General features: G+C 41.2%; 8 protein-coding genes across 8 annotated transcripts; 4 read left to right on the top strand and 4 right to left on the bottom strand.

Moving 5' to 3' along the window:
* Positions 1–11,369: 11,369 nt before the first annotated feature.
* Positions 11,370–11,834, top strand: IAQ61_005386 (uncharacterized protein; the record flags this gene model as incomplete). Its single annotated transcript, XM_003840182.1, has 1 exon — positions 11,370–11,834. The coding sequence occupies one exon, from the start codon at positions 11,370–11,372 to the stop codon at positions 11,832–11,834; it is 465 nt and encodes a 154-aa protein (XP_003840230.1).
* A 149-nt stretch (positions 11,835–11,983) lies between these two features.
* IAQ61_005385 (uncharacterized protein) lies at positions 11,984–12,833 on the bottom strand. Its single transcript, XM_003840183.2, has 2 exons — positions 12,716–12,833; positions 11,984–12,661 (listed from the first exon to the last, which is right to left on the bottom strand). Exons 1-2 carry the CDS (start codon positions 12,785–12,787, stop codon positions 12,224–12,226), a joined length of 510 nt encoding a protein of 169 aa, XP_003840231.1. The 5' UTR covers positions 12,788–12,833; the 3' UTR covers positions 11,984–12,223.
* A 499-nt stretch (positions 12,834–13,332) lies between these two features.
* IAQ61_005384 (uncharacterized protein) lies at positions 13,333–14,865 on the top strand (the record flags this gene model as incomplete). Its single annotated transcript, XM_003840184.2, has 1 exon — positions 13,333–14,865. One exon carries the CDS (start codon positions 13,333–13,335, stop codon positions 14,863–14,865), a length of 1,533 nt encoding a protein of 510 aa, XP_003840232.2.
* Positions 14,866–16,579: 1,714 nt separating this feature from the next.
* On the bottom strand, positions 16,580–17,665 carry IAQ61_005383 (uncharacterized protein; the record flags this gene model as incomplete). Its single annotated transcript, XM_003840185.1, has 1 exon — positions 16,580–17,665. One exon carries the CDS (start codon positions 17,663–17,665, stop codon positions 16,580–16,582), a length of 1,086 nt encoding a protein of 361 aa, XP_003840233.1.
* Positions 17,666–17,908: 243 nt separating this feature from the next.
* IAQ61_005382 (uncharacterized protein) lies at positions 17,909–18,851 on the top strand (the record flags this gene model as incomplete). Its single annotated transcript, XM_003840186.1, has 3 exons — positions 17,909–18,057; positions 18,271–18,410; positions 18,556–18,851. The coding sequence occupies 3 exons, from the start codon at positions 17,909–17,911 to the stop codon at positions 18,849–18,851; spliced, it is 585 nt and encodes a 194-aa protein (XP_003840234.1).
* Positions 18,852–19,008: 157 nt separating this feature from the next.
* On the bottom strand, positions 19,009–21,953 carry IAQ61_005381 (uncharacterized protein; the record flags this gene model as incomplete). The annotated part of the gene is made up of 4 exons (XM_003840187.2): positions 19,009–20,880; positions 20,932–21,306; positions 21,356–21,675; positions 21,728–21,953. The coding sequence occupies 4 exons, from the start codon at positions 21,951–21,953 to the stop codon at positions 19,009–19,011; spliced, it is 2,793 nt and encodes a 930-aa protein (XP_003840235.1).
* Positions 21,954–22,220: 267 nt separating this feature from the next.
* On the bottom strand, positions 22,221–22,604 carry IAQ61_005380 (uncharacterized protein; the record flags this gene model as incomplete). Its single annotated transcript, XM_066096777.1, has 4 exons — positions 22,221–22,225; positions 22,290–22,432; positions 22,480–22,522; positions 22,574–22,604. 4 exons carry the CDS (start codon positions 22,602–22,604, stop codon positions 22,221–22,223), a joined length of 222 nt encoding a protein of 73 aa, XP_065953128.1.
* A 310-nt stretch (positions 22,605–22,914) lies between these two features.
* Positions 22,915–24,396, top strand: IAQ61_005379 (uncharacterized protein; the record flags this gene model as incomplete). Its single annotated transcript, XM_003840188.2, has 2 exons — positions 22,915–23,414; positions 23,469–24,396. 2 exons carry the CDS (start codon positions 22,915–22,917, stop codon positions 24,394–24,396), a joined length of 1,428 nt encoding a protein of 475 aa, XP_003840236.2.
* Positions 24,397–24,588: the final 192 nt, after the last annotated feature.

Raw genomic sequence — 24,588 nt, 5'->3', positions numbered from 1 at the left:
TTAGAGACTGCTATAATTTTAGGCCTTGCACTCTAGAAGTATTTCTCTTATTACTATTACCTTTAGCCTTAGCTTTAGTTATATAGTTGCGCCTAGCCTTTATATTCCTAACGTGTGTATTCTTGCAAGTCTATATTAGTAGAGTAGAATCTAAAGTCTCTATTAGAGAGTCTATAATAGTATAAGGTTAGCGTTATTACGTGTCTAGTAGTGTATTATAGTTATCTTCTATAGGCGTGTTTTTATAAGTATCTAGAGTAGAATTATTTAGTTAGGCTAGTATACTATATAAATAGGTTTGCTTTTATAGTCTTATATCTAGCTATACTAGTACTTATTATAATCTAATACTACTAGCTAGGGGTATACTAACTATTGGGTTAGGATACTAACCCCTAAAAACGCTACTATTACTATCCTAGGCACCCTAGTCTTTAAAGCTAGTAATACTACTAGTGTATTTAGTTTAGGGTAGATATTATCTTTATATATATTTAATAGGATAAGGTAATACTAGCTTACTTATAGCCTATAATAAGTCTTAGTTTAAATATTAGGGAGCGTTACTATAGAATCCTAACTAGGCTACTACGTAGTTATAGTATATACCTAAACTACTATAAATAAAGTTAGATATTAGCTACTAGTATCTATATAGACCTCTATATATAATAGACCTCCCTAGGCTAGGGCCTTATAGGACAGTGAACGTTTAAGTAATTAGGGTAGTAATACTATTACCTAGTATAGTATAATTATACATAACAGCTCCTTTATAATAGTAAGATTAGTATATTTAAAGAGGTAGATAATATACTTGTGTTTTAGTTTAGAGTATTAGTTCTTATTCCTATATATCTAGGTCTACTATATAAGCTATTTTAATACCTATACTCTATTAAAATATCTAAAAAATAGATACTTAGTAAGGATAGTGTCCTATATATTAGTCTACTTAGAGTTAGAAATATAGCTAAATAGTTAGTCTTAGATTATATTAAAGTATATATCTATAGCCTTATAGATACACTTATTAAGGTTATTAATGCCCTTCTTACTAACTATAAATATATAGATCTATAGGGCAAACACTTTAGGTGTATATATTACTACCTACACCGCAATTAGATTATTGCTTACTAATTTTAGCTATAGGTAGATACTATATAGTTCTAGTATTTTATATAAATAGGATCTTAAATCCTAAATTAACTACAGGATAGTGTTAGGAATAAAGGCAGCGTTTATAGTAGATAAGGTTATAAGTAAAGCTAATATATTATAAATATATTATTATAGATAGAAAGGGTATATTATTATATATAACTTGTGCACTTGTTATATTATAACGCGCACTAGTGTTATTGCTATTACTTATAATATATTATCTTTAGCTATATCTTTATACTAATATACTTCTATAATATAGTTATTAAACAATAAGTTGTTATACTATAGTTATGCTATATTAGTGTAATAGAAGTATAGAGAGGGTGTGCTAACGTGTTATATTACGTACGTGTGCAAGGGGTTAAGAATTAATTTAGAGTATACTAGATTATTATTATATAGATTTATATATATTACTATAATTATAGTATTATTACTTATTATAACTAACGCTAACAAGTTATATTAGCTTACGCAGATTTATACTATATCCTTTTATTTACCTACTCCTCTATATACTAGAGTATAATAGTTGTATTAATAGAGTAAGATATAAATATCTAGGAATATACTCTTACTAACCTATATTAGCTACACGTAGTTTATATTTGCTAAAATATAGTTATTATATAACCTAGATTAGCATATAAGTTATACTAGACTAGGAATTAATATAGATTAATATAGCAACTATAACACTATTTAAGAGGATAATATCGCAAGTTACTAAATTTAGGGGTAATAACCTATCTACTATACTATAGTATTCTAAAAGCAGGGTAATCTATCCTTTAGATACCCTATAAACTATACGTTACACGTTAATATATTTTCCTAGGCTAGGCATAGAACTAATATATATTAGCTTAGGATAGAAAATAGGGCTATTATATATATTAGTTAACTACTACAAGATATAGTAGTCCCTACTATAGAAAGCCTAGTTATAGAAGAAGAGGCTCTTTATCTTTAATAGTACGCTATTAAGGTTAAGATTATCTTTATAGAAGCTTTTATTTAATTTAGTGTTAATAAACTTATAATAGATATATTATATATAAGCGTAACGCAATAGGATGTGTTAAACAAGTATATTATATAATTAAAGAATTACTCCTTCTTATATAGATAAATCTAGTAGTAACTAGATAACCTATATAAGGAGAAATAGATTACCCTCCTATATAGTATCTTATAGAGAACTGCGTATCTATTATAATATAGTAAGTTTGTGTCTTAGATAGTATATCTTATAGTATAAAGCCCTTTAATAGTAGATAGTAATAAGCTAACTATACTATTAATAGGCTGTCTTACCTAGACTACACTAGTTAGACTAGCTTTCTTTTATATAGAATAGTAGCAATACAGTCTTATAGTAGCCTAGAAACCTTTCTTAGAATATCCTTAGTCTATAAGGCTAACTAAGGTATAAGGAGGAGAAACTAATACTAAGCAAGGATTTAAGTAGAGCAGATTATCTAGGAGTAGCCTAAGCTAGTCCTACCTCTATTAGAAAGAGGTTAAAAGAGTCTCTATAACGCTTAAAAAGGCTACTATAAATAGTGTCTAACGCCCCTAATTTACTAGCTTATACTTATCTATAGTAAGAAACCCCTTTAATTATATCTCTATTATAAAGTCTTAAGAGATAGCTAGGTAAAGAGAACCTCTACTACTAGCAAGTAAATGTTGCTAAATACTTTAAAGGAAAGAAAGACCACAAGTAATTAAGAATATAAGGTTGTCCCCTAATACTATATAGAGATTAAGTTTAGGTAGTCTAGGCTCTACTACGCCTATAATAGTCTAATCTATACTAAGTAATACTAAAGATAGGTAGATAACCTATAGTTAGCAGACCTAAATAATTAGTCCTGTAGTCTAGGACTGCTACTAAAGAGAGGCCGCTCTACTTTAACTCTAACTAACTCTGCCTACTAGTTATAAATATAACTAGCGCACTAGTATAATTAACTATTCTTTAATATACCTACCTATATACTTATAATTATAAACTACCACGCCCTTAATAAACTAAAAGACTACATACTACTACTACTAACACTACCTATTAGCCTTATTAAGGATAGGTATAACTCCTTAGCTCCTATAGGGGCACAACACTAGCGCTAGTTATGCTATTATTTAGAAGCCTAAAGGTTACAATCCTTAGCCTTACTATAGTAGTAACTACTAACTACTAGTCCTAATTCTAGCTAAGATTACTAATTTAAAATCTATTAAATAACTAGTTAAGTAAAGTGTTAAGTTTAGCTTAGGTCTAACTATCCTCTATAGAGACTATAGATCCTTAGGAAGTGTAGGTGTATACTAACCTACTACTTATCTATTATATAAACTATAGGCTCTAGGAGCTTATTAGATAGTGCTAAGTGCAACTACTACTAACTGCGATAACTCTTATTATAGCGTTTATTAACTTAGAGGTGCTACCTATCTTAATAATATTAATAGAATAATAATATAGAGAAGGTACTACCTTATTACCTTAAGCGCAAGCACTTAATAGGGACGTCTCCCTAAGTAATATAAAGATAGAGAGACGCGTGTATTACTATAACTACTTATTAGGTAGACCTAAGCTAGTTTTAATAACTAGTACTACGCCTAGTATAGTATCCTTACGCTACTATAACCTAGCTAGTATCTAGTATATCTTAATCCCTTTAACACTAACTAACTTAATAAAATAATATTAAGGGAATGCTATAGGGATAAGAATAGCTAGTATAAAACTATAGATACATTATTAGATAGGTAACTATCTATCTACTAAAGACAAAGTTAATAGTATTAGGAGCGCTAGGTAGACTTGTAAGTTATTAATATATTAAAGTCTATAGTAGGATTAATTACTTATCTAAAGATATAACTACTATAGCCTTTAATAGAGTTATACTAATTAATAACGCAGTTAGACTACAAGTTTATCTAAACTAGGTATTTTAGCACTCTATTAAGCAGCTTTTATAGCACTCTAGTAAGCAGCTCTAGATTTACGCCTGTGCAGGCAATATACCTAATATATAAATTAGTAATCTATCTACTTATATTTAAATAAGGTAAGACTTAGTTCTACTAAGATAAGCAAAAACTATAGGACTACGTAGATAACAAGTAGCTTAATTTAGCGTAGTTAAGGAGTAGCTTTAGATTTACGCCTATATAGGTAATGTACCTAACTATAACTTAGTAAATTATCTATTTACTTTTAAATAAGGGAGACTTAGTTTTAGTAATATAGATAGCGTGTGTAGTTCTACGCAGTTAATAAGCAACTTAATTTAGCGTAATTAAGGAGCAGCTTTATATATACGCCTGCGCGGGCAACATACCTATATATAAGTAAGTAAACTATCTATTTATATTTAAATAAGGGAGACTTAGTTCTATTAAGGATTTAGAGACTTTAGGACTATATAGCTAATAAGTAACTTTAATTAGCGTAGTTAATAAGCAGCTTTGTATATACGCCTGCGTAGGTGGCGTACCTAACTATAATTTAGTAAACTATCTATTTACTTTTAAAAAAGGGAGACTTAGTTCTATTAGAGTTTTAGTAACTTTAGGACTACGTAGCTAATAAGTAACTTTAATTAGCGTAGTTAATAAGTAGCTTTAATATAAGAGGGGAAGAAGAAGCTATACAAAGAAGGTAATAGGAGGGATTAATAAAGTAGATAAGGGGATAGGGGTGTTAAGGTTATAGAGGGATACGCTAAGTCGCTACTTAATAGTAGAGTTCTATAAGGTAGATTATATAGTAAAGGTAAAGTAAGCTCCCTAACTACTATAATATTACTATAGCACGTAGGATTAGACTTAGAGGTTTTTAAATTAGATATATATTAGTATTAATATTATAGTACTATTTATATAGATAATATACTATCTAAGTTACTCTAGCCTATCCTTATAAATGCAATCTTAGTAAATACAACTCTAGGATCTAATTAGGTTAAGGAAAGAGCTATTCTAAACTAATTAATTTAATATTGTAGGTTCTATAATATAGCTATAACACTCTTTGTAATCTAATAGGATACGTAATAGACGTAGACTAGTGTGCTTCTCTGCACTATTTTTAAGGTAATAGTCCTAAGTATTTAAGTTAATAATCTATTAAAGTTAATTATCTATCCTAGAACTAATATATTTTAATATAAAATCTCCTAAGTAGAATAGAATATAGGCGTAGAGTATAGTGTTATACTATACTCTAGAATAGTTATTAGTCTTCTAAGCAATTATATATCCACACACTTAAATATCCTGTTATAGAAGTCTAATAGTAATAACAAGGTTAGAGGTTTAGTTATTACAAGATAGTTGCAGAAAGTTGCTATAGCATAGTTTATCTTATTAGAAGAGTTAGCTTATAAGCTTAGCAAGTTTCCTTAATTAGGTGTAGTTTAGATAGTTATTCTAGTAGTCTTAACTATCGCGATCGCAGTTGTATACTACATCTTTAATAGTATTATTTTAAGTAGTAGGTAAGATTAGGTCTAACTTATAGCAAGATAAACTATATCTAGTACGTCTGCTTATAGTAGAATATATAGATATATAAAGTAGAATACCTATATAGTATAAAAGAAGATAATACAAAGTCTACTTTCTATACTAATACGTTTGTTATAGTAACTATAATAAATATAAAACTTTATAACTCTACTAATACGTATATAGCTTACTAATATTTATATTATCTAGTATAGTAAAATAGTAAGTTTACGCTACTAAGCTATTATACTAGAAGACTAGCATAATTATATTATAGCTTATTAAAGGAACACACTATAGTTTAGATTAGACACTACTATCTATATTTATATATCTACTATCTATATCCCTAAGTGCTATATTAATATAGAAACTATTATAGATAGTACGTAGCAGGTAATTGCTACCCCTTGCCTATAAATATCTAGTTAATAGAACAAGTTCTAGTGTTATTATTATCTTACTCTACACTAAGGTGCATACTATAAGGTAAATTAAAAGTAGTATATTTAACACTAGCGAAGGTGCTATAAATAAAATATTCCCTTTACTACTACTAAAGATACTGCTATACTATAGACTACTAGCTACCCTACTAGTTAACTATTACACCTAGATAATATACAAGGAGTACTTAATATTAATTCTTCCTATAATTCTACTAGCAATTCTACTAGTAATAGTGCAGACCTAATAGATAACTATAATAATAACATGTAACTCGCAGACAAGGACAAAGAGGTTCTATACCTAGAGGACTTTTTAGGGGATATATAATAGTAAATAGGACACACACTATATTATAAGTAAATAGAGCGTGTTTAATAACTTTATACTACCTCTCTTAATATATACGCTGTATTTATAGGTACTCTATATAAGAAGTTCTAAAAGATATAATAAACTTTAAAGAAATGCTATAATATTAATATTAGTAATACTATCTACTAGGGGTAGCATACACTACATACCTTATTCTAGGATACTATAACTCCTCTATCTATTAATTGTTATACTAATAGGTGCGTAGCCTTTACTAGCGACCTTAACACTACTTATACGTGCCTATCCTATAGTAGAGCTTAGTGTAATAAGAAAGGCAAATTAAAATATTAATAGTAATATATCCCTATACTTCTATAACTGCGTATCTAGTATAATAATAGTTATTAGTTATAATAATTAAAAGCGTATTAGGTAACTTTTAACCCTACTAGCAAATATACTTTATACTAAGACGTGTATAATAGGGACTAGTTTTAAGAATATAGTAGGAAAGGATACTTCTAAGACCCTAGGGATCTAGCTTTATAACTTATATTAGACGTAGTAGGTATAGTAAAGAACCCTAAGAAATAATAAAGTATTATACTAGTAGTGCTATATATCTTAAACCTTTACCTATCTATTTAGGATTAAGACTATAATGCACTTGTTACTACTATTATACCTAGTACTTTTAACAAAAAATTTATAGACACTTAGCTATACCTAATAGTAGAGGAATTATACTAACTTATAGTTAGAGTTTATATATATAACGCAGACACTTAGAAAGAATTTATCCTTTACGCCTACCTTATACTAATAACTAGAGATAGGCTAGCTATAGCAGAGATTATAGGAATAAAATAGCCTAGTATATTAAAAAGGAGTTACCGCCTATACCTGCACAAAGGAACTAAGGGGAGAACTAGCAAATACTCTTTCCTAAAAAGAGATACCCTTTACCTAGTTATATATAATAATTTAGCTACTACTATTAAAGATATATATAAATAATAGACTAATATACTAGCCTCTAGATATACTACCTTACGCTAAGATACTAGTATTAACTACTACTCTATCCTATTAGACCTCCCTACTATACACTTTCCTTATAGCTTTCCTATTAACGTTATACACGTAATATCCTATAATATACCTAAAGCCTTATTCTAACTCTAGAAAGGGGATAAATTTAATAATAAGACTATACTATAGCTTATTACTAACGCTAATTAGGCTTTAATTAATAAAGGTCTTTACAAGTCCTATTTCTTAGTACTAACCTAAGTTAGCACTACCCTATAAAGCACTATAATATATAAGATATAGACTTTATTTAAATAGTAGACTTTTATACTTACTTATAGAGCGCTAGCTATATAGGTCTATCTTTAAAAGGAATATACTAATAACTTCCTATACTACTATAAACTACTCTTCTATATAAGCTAGAGGGAGTTTACTATTAACTAGATTAACAAGTTAGAACTATTAGTAGAGAATTTTATTTGCTAGTATAAGTTACTCTACTACTATAGTAAAGTAGACTAGTTACTATCTTGCTTTATTTAGATCTATTACCTACTCTACCTTATATCTAATACTAGGGATTTTAGACTACCTATATACTATACCTAATAGTCTTTAGAGAGACTTATTAGTTATATTAAGAAGATAGCAACTTCTCTTTCCTAGAAGTATATTAGTTTAGAGTAGAATATACTAGTATATAAGCGTATTATCTATATATAATAGCTTAGGCTTAGTATAGAGTATAATATTAATAAAAACACAATTATAACTTAGCTATAAGAGTACTATCTAAAATCTAAGTCTTATAGTAGCATAGATACGCACTAGGGATATATCCTAGATAATACTTATACTATAATCGCAACTATAGTGTATACTATATAGACACGCGCCTAGGATATAGTTATATATAACTATTATATACTTCTAAATAGGTATACTATTAGGGTTTTAGGGAATTACAAAGATAGTAACTACCCCTAGAGCACCGCGTTTATTATATATTATACTGCTAGAAATAATTATAATAACTATATTTAGCTCTCCTTTAGGATAGTAATACACCTATTTTAAGATCTAGCTAATAACTCTAAATAGGTAGGAGTACTTTAATAGCAATAGATATAACCTGCTGCTGCTATAGGCTAACTAGCCTAACCTTAGAGGATAATAGAAGATAATAATAGCATTAAATAGATTTAAATAACAACAATTATTAACCTTATAGGAGTAGCTATAGTTTACTATAGACGCAGTACTTAACTTTAACCTAGTAATAAGCTATATATTATTAATAAACGCGGATAGTCTAAGACTAACCACCTATAGTTAAGTAAGATAATAGGTCTATATCTAGCTTTATAGTACTAGGCTCTTTATACTAACACTATTACTATATAATATACTAGTATTTATTAGGTAAGTATATTATCTATATATTACGCTAGACTATTATTAGATATACTAACTTACACTAATTACTACATAGTTATACTACTTGTATACCTATTTAATTTATATTATACTATAGTTTTCTAAAAATAAGTAAGGTATATAGTGGACAGCCTTATAATTACGTAGGTATAGGCTAATTATTACGCAGGTATAGGCTAATAATTAGGCGGTTTTAGGCCTGTTAATTAGGCGGGTATAGGCTGTTAATTAGGTGGGTTAGGCCTAGGGATAGGACAGGCAACAACGTACTAGTAGTTTATATAAGGATACTAAAAAAAATCTAATACTATTATTACTATACCTAACACTTATATTTTATCTTTTATAAACTACTTTATATACTCTACTAATAGGTCTATTATAAACCCCTTTATTTACTCTACTAATAGGTCTATAGTAAACCACACTATATTTATACTATAAAAAAGTAAACCACCACTTTAAACCTATTTACAGGTATACATAAGGTTAGTTTACACCTATATAGTAAACCCCTAGCGTACCATTCTACAGTAAACAATTTTTTACCGTAGTGGTAATTGTCACTGGGAGATGTTTCAACCGCATCATTGTTGTTATCCTTTTGAATTTGCTTGTTTTCTCGGATATCTTATCTTCCAGAAAGTCTTTCAACGCGAGTCGGCGCTGGCAGAGCGCGTTCGAAGCGCGGGTGTGGTTGCGTAGGCCACGCGAGGTGAGACAACCGGATGCGGAGGACATTTTTGTAGGTGTTTGAAATGTTGGGATAGAGGAGAAGGCCGGGGAGTGTGGAGTGCCTAGACGCGTTCGACCGGATATTGAGCCTGTATGGAAACGGTGCTGGCGTGACATTGTTTGACGTGCCACTGGGGAGTAGGAGTCTGCATCAAGATATGCTTCCCCGGCTTCCATATTATAATCTTGCGTGAGCTATACTAGCCGTAGCTCTTAAAATTACAGTGGATTTTCGTAGACGTAGGGCTTGCGTGGTATAGTGGTACAGTATGAGCTTGTACAAGTCCCAGTTGTTGACGTCGCGATGGTTGCGAGATTTCACACAGAGAAGATTCTTAGTGGAATAGAATTTGAAGAATAGAATAAAAGGTACCAAAAGGAAATAACGATATTAGGATGGAGCCCAATTGTGGGGCAGGTGGGAAAACATTGTATATGATGTAAGTGAACTTGAAAACAATAATGAAATTGATACGAAGGAAGAAAATCATGGTAAGAGTACGAGGTGGAGGATAACAATGCGATCACACAATGCTTTCCCCTAGATGATTCTGGGCTACCACACAATCGCCTGAATGTACTTGCGCTTTTGGATGTTCTAACCTGTCGCATCTCTACCAATGATTTTGAGAACGACATCTCCGGGTCGTATTAGAGTCAGATCATGTCTCCTTGGTGGAACAATTTCAATTATCAGCTTATTGAAGATGCGTTTTCTGTGTCTGTGCAACTCTTATCCAAAATTTGAGATCAGAAATAACACCATTTTTTGCGAATTGGCAATTTCGTCCTATTGTCTGAGAACCCCCCCATATAAGATGCACTACCCTTTTGGAACAACCAGGACGGCATCTGCCCAGGGGCCTGCTGATGATGTGGGTATTTTTATGCTGAAAAATTGACCCTGCGTTTCGAGTCCGTGTGCACATAATTGTTGTTTGTACTGACATTTGAAAAAGCTGTTAATTTCCTCTTTTCACCTTGACAAACGTCGTGTTTGGCTTGAGTTTAGAGCAGACGAAGAAAATTTCTCACGAGGGCATCACAGGGACTGCAATCTCATTATATGTAGATGATCTAGAAGGGCGGAAAGGGCGATTTCTTGCAAACAACGATTAGCTAGGGCTACAAACGTGCTGTTATATTGGTTGCTGTTGAAGTTTGGATGTTATCTTCGCTGTTCCGCTTCCTGTATGACGGCGCTTGCTTACTATGAATTTGATTTGATACCTCACCGTACCAAACTTTGTCTTTGTATCACTTGCGTCCCATACCATTGATAAGATGCTATTGTGTCACTCGAATAAAGCTTGACACCAGGAAATTGGGAGTTCTCCATGGTAATCTCCATTCGATTCACTCATTTACAGTGCGCTAACATAAATAAGGGACGGAAAATCTGTAAACTGGAGTGGGCTCTCCACTGCTATTATCTACAGTGGCTGGCCTGGGTGCCCGTCGCCAAGAGTGTGAATTGTAATCGTGCATGGACCAACCGACTGCCTTCTGTCAGATGTAGCGGCGATTGTGGATAATCACTGCGCGCTACTGTGATGTAAATAAAATAACCTCTCATCTCCACGGTGTTCTCCCATACTGAACTTGCTTGCACGCTGTACTCAAGACATCCGCATCAACCTTACGCTTGTAGCAAGCTGATTACCTCCGTCTACAAAGAAAGGAACTGACGTCAAGTCAAAATGCCCTCTAGAGTGTGCAAGGCCATTGTACGCGCTGAAATCAACGCCTACGGCTATAATAAACGGTATGAGTGGGTTGCGAACTCGTCCGCGCGGGAGAGTGGAGACAACGATTGGCCTGAGTACCGGTACCCTGAAGTTGGTAGCAACAACGACAATCCTAATACTAACTTGATGGTCACTGACAAGTTGAACGAATCCACTATCAAAGTCAACCTCGCCGAGAAAACTGTTGCACATGACGCAGCACGAGCGAACAAAAAACCTAAGGCTGGAAATTCGGTGGAATGTGGCACTAAGCCTGGTAGTCGTGCCGAACAATTAGATCTAGGTGCCTCTGACGATGACTGGGAAGTCTGTAATTGCGAGGCCTTGGCGAAGGAAGCTCAGGACGAGCAGGATCGGGTTGAATGGGTCCTTGTGGGAAAGACTGAGGCTGAGAAAGCGTGTGCTGCTAAGCGATAGATGATGCTTTGGTTGGTAGAGCCAGGTTGAAGATTGATAACCCTGCCAAAAAGCTGCAATGTCCAGCATTAGTACAAGGTCCGCCATAGGGACATCATTGCAAACAAGCCTCTGACCAGTGTCAGCGCACCAAACTATACAGAGCAGAAGATGATTTCACGATAGCGTTGTGATTGAGACTAGCTTGGGGTATCATTTTTCGGTAGCCTTGTAATACATACATGCTCATCACGTGCAAGTTGCCCCCGCAATTACTGTATGCTTGCAATGCGATTCTCGAAGCCTTGATGGCTACACGAGGGCGACTTTGGCCGTGTATGGCGAGGTGTTAACAACGCCTCCGAGCGTACTGTAATGGTAATGTTACATCTCTCCAGCCTCCGCATGGTTCATTTCTTGCCCTTCTTTTTCTTCTTCCCAGCTGTATTGGCACTAGCTTTTGAATCCACAGGCACACCACCCATCTTCACATCTCCACTCTCGTCCAGGGCTGGTGTTGACGCTCTCTCTGGCGCAGGCGCACTTAAATCCTCCGCCACTTCTGGCAAAGCAGCCATGTGCCTCCCTAGTCTTCCAAGGTTGCCAATCAGACGTCCGACTTCAGCTCCTTTGTTTGTTTCATACTGTAAGCAGGCCCCAGACACTGGGTCATATGTTTTCAGTTTAAATGTGACGGTCACTTCCTCTGGGTTTTGCGATTGCGGTGATGGTGATGAGGCGCGCGTGGTATCGGCGGGCTTGGCCGGGTGCTTTTCGGCATAGCTTTTGCGTTTTTTTATTTTGGATGCTGATGGTTTGCGGACGCTGTATTTGGAGGTGATTCGTGTCTAAGGCATGCAATCAGTATAGGAGTCGCGTGCACGATGGAACACCTGGATTACCGATGAAGGCCTAGCTTTGAGAAGTAGTGACGACTGCTCGTACCATTCTACGCTGGTTTGGAAGTAAGGCATGGTGATGTGAGATTGTAGGCTTCTGGGGTAATGGCCTGAAGTCGTGGTGGGCTGGAACTGCGGGCAAGTATTGGCGGGGTCGGAGAAACGTCGGCCCAGAATTACCGGTAGGTACTTCGGCTCTGTCGACTTAGGGATTTTCCAACGCATGCAACATAATAAATGTCGCTATAGGCTGTCTAGAAGAAGGAGTTGTATGCACTAACAGAAGAGCAGAGGGTTGGGTGCACGAGCAACATAGATAGCACGTCAAGTTAGCCCTTCGCAGTTCTGCTACCTAGGCCTGTCGAGTCACAACCGCTGCCTAGAATATCGCATGTTAACTAGGTCCCTAGGTACCTCTACCTACCAGTACCGGTACCTATCGATCCTGTCTATTGGGATTTGTCCAGAGTTCCTCATTTTCGCATAACATCAGACTTGACTTGAGGTGCTGCAGCATCTCTGTAGAACTTCAATCCCTTGTAATCAAGTGCACAAGCCTCGATCACAGTTCACTTTCAGAGATTCACAAGAGCCTCTCAGCGCCATCCTATTTCAGCAGTATGACAACCTCAATCTCATCGAAGGTTCAAAATCTGGAGCTGGTTGCAAACCCCACCGATGAGGACCATAACAGCAACAAACCATCACAGACTACGGTTGAAGGTCTCGTCGAGCGGGGCAAGTTGCTACACGCAGAAGTAGAAACGTATGTGGCCGCAGTCCTGGAAAAGCAAAGGGTAGGGAAAGTCTACAATCCAGTCGAGTATCGAAATCTGCGCAACGATATGCGCAACGAGCTAGCTTTCCTCAAGAAGCTAATAAGTACGAACCTGGATGAGGAGAAGGCCCGGCACTACATCGTATCGTCAAATCTACTCTACTATGAGGCACTCTGGAGTGCAGCAAAACGATCCTCTGGCCTACAAAGTTTCCGCAAATATTTCTTCTGGGATAGGCACAAGGCTCCTGGAGGCAAAAATACGATGAAGGGACTGAGCCTGAAGAAAGGCAGCCAGCAGAAAGGGAAGACTGCAGCACTCGTCGACATAGTAGCAGAAGAGGGAATGGAGTGGATCCGAGTCTCAACTGTTTCGGAGAAACGGATCCTGTTCGATCTTGCAAAGCTGGGCTGGATGAACGACTCCGACTCTGATGACGAGGTTTCCGATATTAGGCCAAGTGTCGACGATGAAGAGGATGACGAGGATCAAATCGATGTGGTGAGGAACGCACGCGATTTAGCACGAGCTGCGAAAGCGAACCCAATCTGCGGTCGGCCACCAAGAGTGCGATTCGTTCTGACCAGAATCGAGTCTGGGAAGATGGAAGCCATTGATATGATCATCAACAAGATTCGGGCCACAGGTGCGGTTGTACAGTGTGCTAAGGACATTCCAGCCGCAGTACCGTTGCAGTCGGTTCTCACTCAACTACTAGTCGACCGATCACGAGCGATATCCCAGACAGTGAACATTGATTGCACCATACTACTAGCTCTGATATCTGATATCTCTCACAAAGAGTGCCCCATCCTGGACTGGTACCCTGGCGAAGTGCGAGCTCAAATAAAAGAGGAAGCTGAGGAGCATCTGTTGCCAACACGTCTCTATCCAGCAATCGCTTCACATCCAATGGTGTGCACTAGAGAGGCTGCTGATCAAATGAACTTGATAGTGGAGACCCTAGCTACGGATACCGAGAAACTTCGAGCGAATCTCCTGTTGGCACAAGGTGATCGCCAGGGACGTACATCTGAAGAGCTCGTGGCAGAATGGGTATCTTTGTCAGATCACAGTATTCCCGAAGGCTTTCAACTGCCTATAGAAGTCAAGTCGGTCGATCTAGATCACATTACAAATAGCCTTCCTACGGTAGCTGAAAAGGTTGCAAAAGAACTGGGCACACTGAACAAATCCATTTTTCTCTATGGATGGGCAGAAAGTCTCACAACTCTGAGTGCCAATCGTGGTAGAGCGCGTCAAATAGAGACTATCATTAATGAGCATGGATTGGAGGATGGTGAAGCTGGCCCACACATCTGGCTATGCGGTGAGTCGAGGAGCTTGATTGCAAAACATGGAAGGCGAATTTGAAGTCATGAAGAGGGGAAATGGGTGTATAGAGGGCAGAATCTAATAAGTAACAAGATTGCGGTAACAAGATTCGTAAAGTAGACGTCACGACATCTGTGTAATGTTATTCTACACAATACATAGAACCGTTGCCCACTATGCCGATATAATGCACACGCATCCCGATGTATTTTAAATCACCGATCGAATGCTTCTTTGCTGTATCACCGAAATTGACTGGACGACTTTGAATGCTTAGATTATTGTAGAACCGATTGGAAATTTGCTCTCAACCAGTGATCAAGGCACCGATATCAAATACTCTCGTTGTCGCCTACCATGGAAAAAATACCTCAAGACTATTTAGGTGGCATCATCTAGTTTGTAGGTACACTTGCGTGGAATGCAATACTAGGGTGCGACTAGTATCATGGTCTAGGGAGTGAAATGTCTTAAGATTCTTTCGCTACCAGGGTTAGTCAACCATTCGTTTGTTACATTGTTACAGGACATTCAAATATCACACCCTAATCATCATAAGGATGGACAATCGGCAGGAATCACAAGATCTACCATGCAACTTGCTATCACTCACATTCAACCCGACATGGCTGAAGTATCACGATGTACTTTCGGCCTCGAGGCCACCTTCACAGATGGTGCCATACCTATTAAAATTCCCCCTGCAGAAAAGAACACATTACATATTTCGAATGAATTAACCATCGAGGTGTACGGAGATGGTGTATTGTTCCACTGTCCCATAACGGCAGCAAGAGTCGTACTACCCGCCGTTGGTCCATTTTTGCAGACCTGGAAGACAGTTTCTAGCACGAAGACAGTTACTAATAGGAGGTGGTGATAATAGAGGTGGTGATAGAGGTGGTGGTGGTAGAGGTGGTGGTAGAGGTGGTGGAGGTGGTAGAGGTGGTGAAGAAGATTAAAGAAAGGAGGGGTAAAATACTTAGATAGTTAGTAGGAAACTAGTAGATTAATAGAAGTAGAAGTAAAAGTAGAATACATGGTATAGTAAACCCTATTTAGGTTTACTCCTTCTACCTAAACCACTTCTTAGTCTACTTTAGATAAATATAGCTACTATAAACCAGTTTTGTACCGTAGTAATACGTAAGCACACAGTAGACATATAGGACACACTAGTACGACTGTGCGTAACTGTAGCGAATAGGATGGCGTCCAGGCCACACTAATGCGCTTGTCGCAATGCTTTCTTCTTCTTAAAATGCAATGCTGCTGCTGTAATATAAAATTTCACAATGTGTGTTAGAGTCCGGATCTTTATCAATGTCGCAGACTTCAAACAACAATAGCGTAAAGTGTCATTCTGACTTGCGATGTGCCTAAGGATTCACTCGGATCCAGGATATTGTCATCTACATGCCCTATACAGTTGAAGTACAATTAGCGATATATCATGTATCTCTAAGAGCACAAAAAGCCCTTTGAAAGGTTCTTTAGATGCAGAGCGAAGACTGGAATGATGTTGTACATGACTTGGTGAATTTCGAGCGCTATAGATCTACCAGTGATGCTACCCATACTAAGCACATGAATGGAAAACGTAGTTTGGACGTTGAAGTATGCTCGCACGCAAGGTTCAAAGAGGCCTAGCAGTATGTTTAGCGAGGGATTTAGATACAGCCGACGTCACATAACAGTGCAAGCTGCAGCCCGCGCATCTCTTGTATGTAGAAACAGTTCAAAGCCGCCGTCCTCAGATTCGCCGATACAAGTGTAACTGCATTCGCATATTCTCCAACTCGATGGGATATTTCAATCCTTCGTCCATCCTGAACCATTTACTCTCGTCTTCTTGCAGCTTCTCCCATCTTGGGACCTCCTCTTCGCCTCTGACTTTCTGATTCCCATTGGCTTGCTTGAGTAGAGTGTGATCTAGTAGCCACTGCATAGGATACTGCTTCTCCGCGCCGTTGAGAGTAAGCAATGAGTAGCTACCAGGACTGTCAACAACCAAAAGCAGACTTCCCGGTGTCATGGCTGCCGTCAAATCGAGGAGGAACTTCTGGCTAAGCGGTAAAGATGCCGTGTACAATTCGTTGAGGGTGAACATCAGTGTCACAAGACTTGCACTCTTGAGGTACGAAGAAAGATCCGATGATTCTGGCGCAAGGACGTCATGTTTGTCAAATGTGACCTCGAGACTCCCCGGGGCAAGGAGCGGGGCATTCGCAGCCTTTGCAATAGCAGAGGCGTATTTTGAAAGCGTTGGCGTGGTTTCCAGTTGCGCCGCTAAATTCTTCACGACAGTACTCCAGTCCGCAACGTCGATTGCGGTAATGTTGATTTTCGGTTCTCCTGATGCTTTGACTTCGTCTCGTGCAGCAGATAACATCTTTTGAACGCCCGCCAGCGCTACGATCTCCGCACCAGCGCCACCCCCAAGACAAACAACCTTCCAACTCTTATCCGAGTTTTCATTCTCTGAATCCTCATCAGAAGGCCTCAAATACTCCTTGATGTCCCAGAACACTTCTGCGTATCCCAACGCGCGACTTGGACTCCATCTCGCCGCATAGGCTTCCAGATATCTCTGACTACCAAATGCAGTCGCAAAATCGCGATTGTAAAGATGTCCCTTTACTTCCTGTAGTAGCGGGTTGATATCTGTCTCAAATCGCTCCGCGAATGTGCTCCGAAAGATGTTCAAGAGAAGTTGCTGCAGTTCCAGAGGGATTGGTGACGCAACAACCGGCTTCTCCTCTTTTGGCTTTGGCAATTTCACTTTCAAAGGCTCTCTTGCCGCTTTCCTTTTTGCGTTGAGTTTTGAGTTTGGCGCCATGATATCGTCTCACTGTGCTTTGAAGGTATCTTAGGTCGGCGTAGGCGAGAACATTGGGAGCGAAAGACTCGTTTTCCACAACTTTTATCGTAGCGCAGAAATTTCATTGGCCAATGGACAGTTCACCAAATCGGAATGTCGGTACAGTTTCTCCTAGCGTCATCGCAGTCAACGTCGAAAGATCACTTTGAAACGAACAGGAACGACTTCTGGGAGAGAACAATAGTTTTAAGATAGTTCAATATGCGCCTCGATTACATTCCCGATCCTCCAAACTTCAAGAGTCCAGAAGACCAAGCCGTTGTAGAACGTGTCCTTCAAAGGCGGGGCGAAAAGGGACTCATAGCGCTTGATCGAACGTTGCTTCACACGCCCCCAGTTGCTGATGGCTGGTAAGACTCCATATGAAGTCTGATTATATGGATTTTCACCATTCCATCATTTCAATATCCTCACCCATTTCACTCTCGTCTATTTTTCATATAGCTTTTTCGCTCAAACGTCCAGTCAAAGCAGGTACCTCATATAGTATATTCACTTTCCGTCCCCATATTATCCTGCCCTTGTATACCCAAACAACAGACTGACATCTATTCCACCAATAGGAACGCTTTCCTCGGCGCCATCCGTACAAAAACCTCTCTGCCAACTTCGATCCGCGAAATAGCAATATGCCGCGTCGCCGTCTTAAACAAAGCATGGTATGAATGGGACTCTCACTCTCCCATCCTCGCCTCTGCCCCCGGTAAGTAAATCTCATTCCGCTTTGGCAATCGCTCCTCCACATTAGCCCGTTCTATTTCTCCATTCCGTTTCACTGCCCCAGTCCCCAATCCGCCACCCCCTAACCACCCCCTCAATCAGACCATTAAACCCTAACTCCACCCAAGGCATAACCGCCACCCAAATCTCTGCAATCCTATACTCCCCTCCACACCAACCCGACACCACAGTCCTCGATCCCGCCCATGCAGCCCTCCTCTCATACACCGATGCCATGACGCTCGACGTCCGCGTCAGCGACACCGTGTTTGCGTGCCTGAAGCAGGAGTTCAACGATCAGGAGATCGTAGAGATTACGGCAACGATTGCGAGTTATAACTGCGTGAGTCGTTTTTTGGTGGCGCTGGATGTGGGGGAAAGGAATGCGCAGGCAGGGCCAACGAAAAGGGCGGAAGGGGGTTAGGGAGTTAGGTCACGAGTCGGATGAGGAGGATATCTAGTTGGCCGACTATTTGTATGGATGGGTGAAGGGTGGCTTGGTATGTATTTCATGTTTCCATTCTGGAGGAACAAACCGAAGGTCTGAATCTGAAGCTGTACTGCTCTACTTTCATTTCAACTTAATAAACATACATAAATATACCTGCAACAGCCGCAACAATCGCACCAACACCAACCTGCGTACGGCCAGCAGCAGCACCTTCAAACTCAGGGCCCGATCCAGCCCCGAATTTATGACTGTAGGCTCCACTCAGTGGCACAGGACCCTGCGCCGTCTGATTCGTGCCCAGCACAGTAATGTTACTTACGACCAGCTCAGTCGCGTAGCCAAATTCACCCGACATGCTGAACCGACCATTATCGTAAAGGAACTCGATGTTAGAAACGCCATCCTGCTCAATACTGTCACCGTCATCAAGGTACAGTGTTCCATACGCTTGGTTGGTAGCATTGGGTGCGATCCAGAGGACAAAGTTCTTTTTGCGCAGCTCGGTCGTGGTGTTTGCTGAGTCCTCGCGGAGGGGCAGGATAGCGCCACCCCTGATGTGTAGAGGAATGGTGTCGAAACCGACTTCAGTTAGGTTGATGTATGAGCCTATTCCTTGAACCTTCTGGAGGGTCCAGAAGTCATAAAATGTCTCGTTGGGAAGGTAGATGCTGACGCTTGTGCTGTTCTCCTCGAGCACGGGAGACACGAGGATGTCGTCGCCGTAGAAGAATTGGTGATCAATGGTGAAGGTGTTCTTGTCGTCCGGGTAGTGGTAGAAAAGAGGGTTGAGAGATGGAGCACCGCTGATAGTTTGACGGTGGAAGGCGGTGTAGAAGTAGTCCAGGAGGCGGTAACGGACGGGAATGACCTTGCGTGCGGCGGCTGCCGATTGGGGCCACCTGTAGTACTCCTGATCGATAGAAGTGTCGCCAGCGTGATTACGCATGAAAGGGTAGAAGGCGCCAAGAGTGGCCCAGCGAGCACAGAGGGTCTCCGTGGTGTTGCCTGCGAAACCACAAATATCAGGACCAACCATGGGAATCTGGAAGATGGAGTTGAAGTTCAGGATGCCGGCAATACTGAAGCGGTACTGTTCCCACAAACTGACATTGTCACCAAGCCATTTGCCGACATAACGTCCAAGACCAGGGAAAGTTGATCGTGTAATGACGAATGGCCGAGATGCGGGGCGACGAGCCAGCATGGACTTTTGTGAAGCAATAGACATCATAGCTCCCCAAAAGTTGTGGGTATCATAGTGGTAAGTACCATCGTAGTTTTGAATGTCAGTGTCCATTGTCTTATTGCTGATTGAGCCTGCGGCGTTCATGATCTGGTAGCCAGGGTTGATCAAATCACGGCCTGGGAGACCCAAATGCCTGGCAAGTTCTGAAGAATTATTGGAGGCCTGTCGTTTAGCACTAAAGCGCTTAACGGAAGCAGATGTGGCTGTGCGTGAGGCAAGCGAGCGTCGGGTAGAGTTTGAACCAGACTGAGGCTGAAAGCTAGCAGGGAAGCCAGGAATCTCACGACCATCGGCATTGATGCGAACCCGCGGAGGCTCCGGAGGGTTCTTTGATTCTACGGAGTACGCGTCGGGATCAGGGCAAGGGTAAGGGCAGAAGTTGGCAGGTTCGTTCATGTCGTTCCATAGGCCATCAATGTCGACGCCAGTCTCCGGATCGAAGAAACTCTCAAACTTGCCGTCCCAGTACTCTTGAGTGTTTGGGTGGAACCAATCGGGGAATACAGTGGGGCCAGGCCAAACGGCACCCTCGTAAAAAGAACCGTTAGCCCTCTTTTGCCACACTTCGAGCTCAGCACCATCGTTGTAGACATCTCCCTCACCGCTCCAGATGGCGGAGTTAACCATGACAATGTAATGCTGTTGGTGAGCATGGAGGTAACCCACAAGTTGGCGCACGAGGTCAAGTGGGTAACGCTCAGGGTCCAAAGTAAACAGGCGACGAAGCTCCATGTAGTCGATGTCAGTCCACATTGTCTGGTATACGTTAGTCATATGTAAAATGGCAATGTCAGATATTAAACTTACCTCGAGAGGGATTTCAGCAGCAGAGTAGTTAGCTACGACTTCGGCAACCTGCCAAATATCACGGTAACCATACTTGCACTGATGAGATCCGAACCCCCAGTAGGGCATCATGGCAGGAAGACCCGAAAGCGCAGAGTACTGCATGGCGACTTCTTTAGGACTGGGGCCGGCCAAGAAGTAGAGATCTACGATACCACCGAGAGCGTTGTACTCAAGGTACGTGCCCTCACTGTCGTCAATCTTGATGTCCATACCCTCGGAGCTGGCCAAAAAGACACCATGAGTCCCATTCTCGCCCCTGTGGTCAAAATAGACTGGGTGAGATCCATACAGGTTCGTTCCCGTCGGGGTACCGTATGCATCACGATTCCACAGCTGATTTCTGTCAGCAATTGATACGTGGTGATAGATTGAAGTAACTCACAGTGCTAGTATAGTTGGTAGTATTGAGATGAAATGGGTCAGTGTGTTCGCCAAGACCGTAAAGATTTGGAGAGTCGGCTAAGGATGTCCTCAAGCGGAGGTATTGTGTCTCGAAGACGAGACTGGCAGCTGAGGTGTCGAACAGCGTCTCATTTGTTGCTTTCCGCTTGATGGCGAAAGAGAACGGGCTGTCGGTCCAGGAGAATGCCAGAACAGAGTCCTCTGGATTGACGCCTTGGCTAGATGGTCGTGGCCAAACAGATTCTTGGATCTGGTAGACTTGCTCAGCAGCGTCGAAGATCTTGACATGCAACCTCTCCTCTATCACACTTGTTAGGATCCATATTCTTACGAACCAAAGCCGCCAACCTACCTGTCTGATACTCGACTTCGAGTCGCAGATCTGTCAAATCATCGCCATACACATTGCATGCTGTCCCAGCAAGTGCAAGGTTAGCCGTGACCTTGGAGCCGTCGTTTTGGATGTTGCTCGCAGTGTAACCAGGGCATGCATCAAGGGATGCGCTTTGGCGCTTGGCCGAGGAACCTGCCAGGGCAGGAATGGCAGCACCCAGCACCAACAATGATTTGGTGATCATGTTGAATGTGTGGTACTGTAGGTAGACAGCCACGACGACTTGCTCGGTGATGATGCGGTATCGTGGATGTTGAGCTACCTTTATACCTCGATCATGAAGCCTTTGTTAGGCCCATACCGGTATACCAGGATAACCGAGCCAACATTGCGCCATCGGGTCAATGTCAACACTTGCATGGCCTCGGAAGCTCTTGACGAGCGTACTAGCTTCGCTTCCCCACGAATGAACCGTCATCATGGAGACTCGACCATAGATTTGCTAGCAATTTCACCCTGTGCGACCAGTCAAAACAGCCCGAGGGCGAAGTGACTCGGACCGTGACTATGCCTCACAGACATTGCTCATGCGGAGGTGTTCCCGCTTGCAGCTTTGGTATAGCTAAACGCGCGGGAAGCTTGAATTTCTGGGGAATGGGAAGACGTGGGGTTGGATGCATGTCGGACCGTCGAGAAAGTGTCCTTGGCACATTGTCGGCCCGGCTGACGACTCATGTTCAAGTTAGTTGGTTCTACTTGAAGGGCCATACCAGGTAACAGTGAAAAAAGAGGTTCTATCTTTCAGAACGGAGGCTATATCCAGCTAGAGTCATCCGCATCCTCTTGGAGTCGACTGTGTCATACCTAATGTACTTCGTTCGCCGTGATTGATCATTTGATTCTAGACATGCGCAATAAAGGGGAGTTGAGACAATGTTGAGATACAATGGAGCATCAGGAGATTTGACGGAGCAAGTCAATCATACCAGGTTGCAGACTTGTCGAACGTTCAATGTTGGATGGAACCATGATCACGTGGGAGGTTAAATCGAACAGGACCTAGGCCAGCGCGAGAGCACGTGACATGGACACCAATCCGAATCCAATCACTAGCGTCAGCCTGTTCAAGAAATTCGAACGCGACGTGAGCTTGACAAGCCCTCTCGTATCAGCCAACAAACCAACAAAACCCCCCAAACCCACACATGATGCTTTGCGCAATCTCCGGCGAAGCTCCTCGCGAACCCGTCGCGTCGCGCAAGAGCGGCAATGTGTTTGAGAAGCGGCTGATCGAGGCACACATCTCCGAACATCACACTGATCCCGTCACGGGCGAAGACCTCGCGATTGAGGATCTCATCGAGCTCAAGTCCCCACAAGTCGTCACCCCCCGCCCGCCAAACCTGACCTCCATACCGGCCCTCCTCAGCGCCTTCCAGAACGAGTGGGATGCCATTGTACTCGAGACTCACACACTCAAGCAGCAGCTGGCGCAAACACGACAGGAGCTCAGCACCGCTCTCTATCAAAACGATGCGGCGACCCGAGTGATTGCACGCTTGACGCGCGAGCGAGACGAGGCGCGAGAGGCCCTGTCCAATGTCACGATTAGTGGAGCTACTGGCAGCAACGGCGATGCCATGCAGGTGGACAGCCAGGCACTGCCCGAGGAGCTGGTCGAGAAGATCGACGAAACACAGCAACAGTAGGTTTACAGGCGATTCTGTATTGTTCACGCTCAAGTTAACCATGACTACAGACTATTCTCTACCCGTCGAAAGCGTCCCATTCCCGATGGCTGGGCCACGGCCGAAGACATCTCCACATTCAGCCTTACCGCCGCGACCGACCCCCTCCAGCCGGGCAGCCAGAACGTGGCACTTCATGCGTCTGGTGATCTGGCCCTCTTCGGTGGCACTCTCAACGTTGCTGGTGTCTACTCCATCTCACAAGGTGATTTCGTGCAGACGCTCCAGGCTGGCAGCAGAGTCATGGCCACTGCTTGGTGGGGAGATCGCGCCATCGTCGCTACGGAAGCTGGCACCGTCAAGATATTTGACCAAGGAAACGAACTCGCGCAAGTCGGGTCGCACGCGGGGCCTGTCAAGGCGCTCTCGATACACCCTAGCGGAAGGATTCTCGCCTCTACCGGAACAGACAAGCGTTTCGAGCTCCATGACCTCGCGACTTTCAAGACGGTATCGCAAGTCTATGTGGAGGCCGAGATTACTTCCTGCGCATTCCACGTCGATGGCTTACTCTTCTTCGTGGGTAACTCAGACGGCAAGATTCGCGTCTTTGACGTCAAAACTGGAAACGCCATGGTTGAGCTGGAAACTGGTGCGCCTGTTCTCGATATTTCCTTCTCCGAGAATGGAACCTGGTTTGCGGTTGTCAACCAAGGATCCAGCAGCGTCTCGGTCTGGGACATAAGAAAACAGAGCGTAGTCAAGGTGCTTGAGACTGGCAGCGAAGTCAAGAGAGCCAAGTGGGACTACACGGGCACATATCTTGCTATTGCTGGCGAAGGTGGCGTATCTGTGCAACAATACATCAAGACTTCCAAGAGCTGGGTCGAGCTCATGAGTAAAGCGGAACCGGCGATAGATGTTGCTTGGACAGTCAACGCCGCTAGTTTGGTTGCTCTGGCGTCGGAGGGAAGTTTAAAATTCCTAGGAACGGCGTGAATAAAGGGGAGGTTTTGACAACAAATGCATACTTTTTGCGCAACAGGATCAGGCGCAGAGGCCTTGAGGGCATCATTGCTTGACATTACCGGGCCACCGAGGCGGTAAATGAGCACTTCCCGCGACCTGGCTTCCGGCCCAGCTGAGTCCCAAAAGTAGATAGAAACGATGGTCTTCAGGCTGGATGCGGCA

Source organism: Plenodomus lingam, assembly GCF_022343315.1.
Source record: "Plenodomus lingam strain CAN1 chromosome Unknown contig_22, whole genome shotgun sequence".
NCBI lineage: Eukaryota > Fungi > Ascomycota > Dothideomycetes > Pleosporales > Leptosphaeriaceae > Plenodomus > Plenodomus lingam.
The sequence above is the reverse complement of the archived record's forward strand: the minus strand, read 5'-3'. Positions and strand labels throughout refer to the sequence as shown.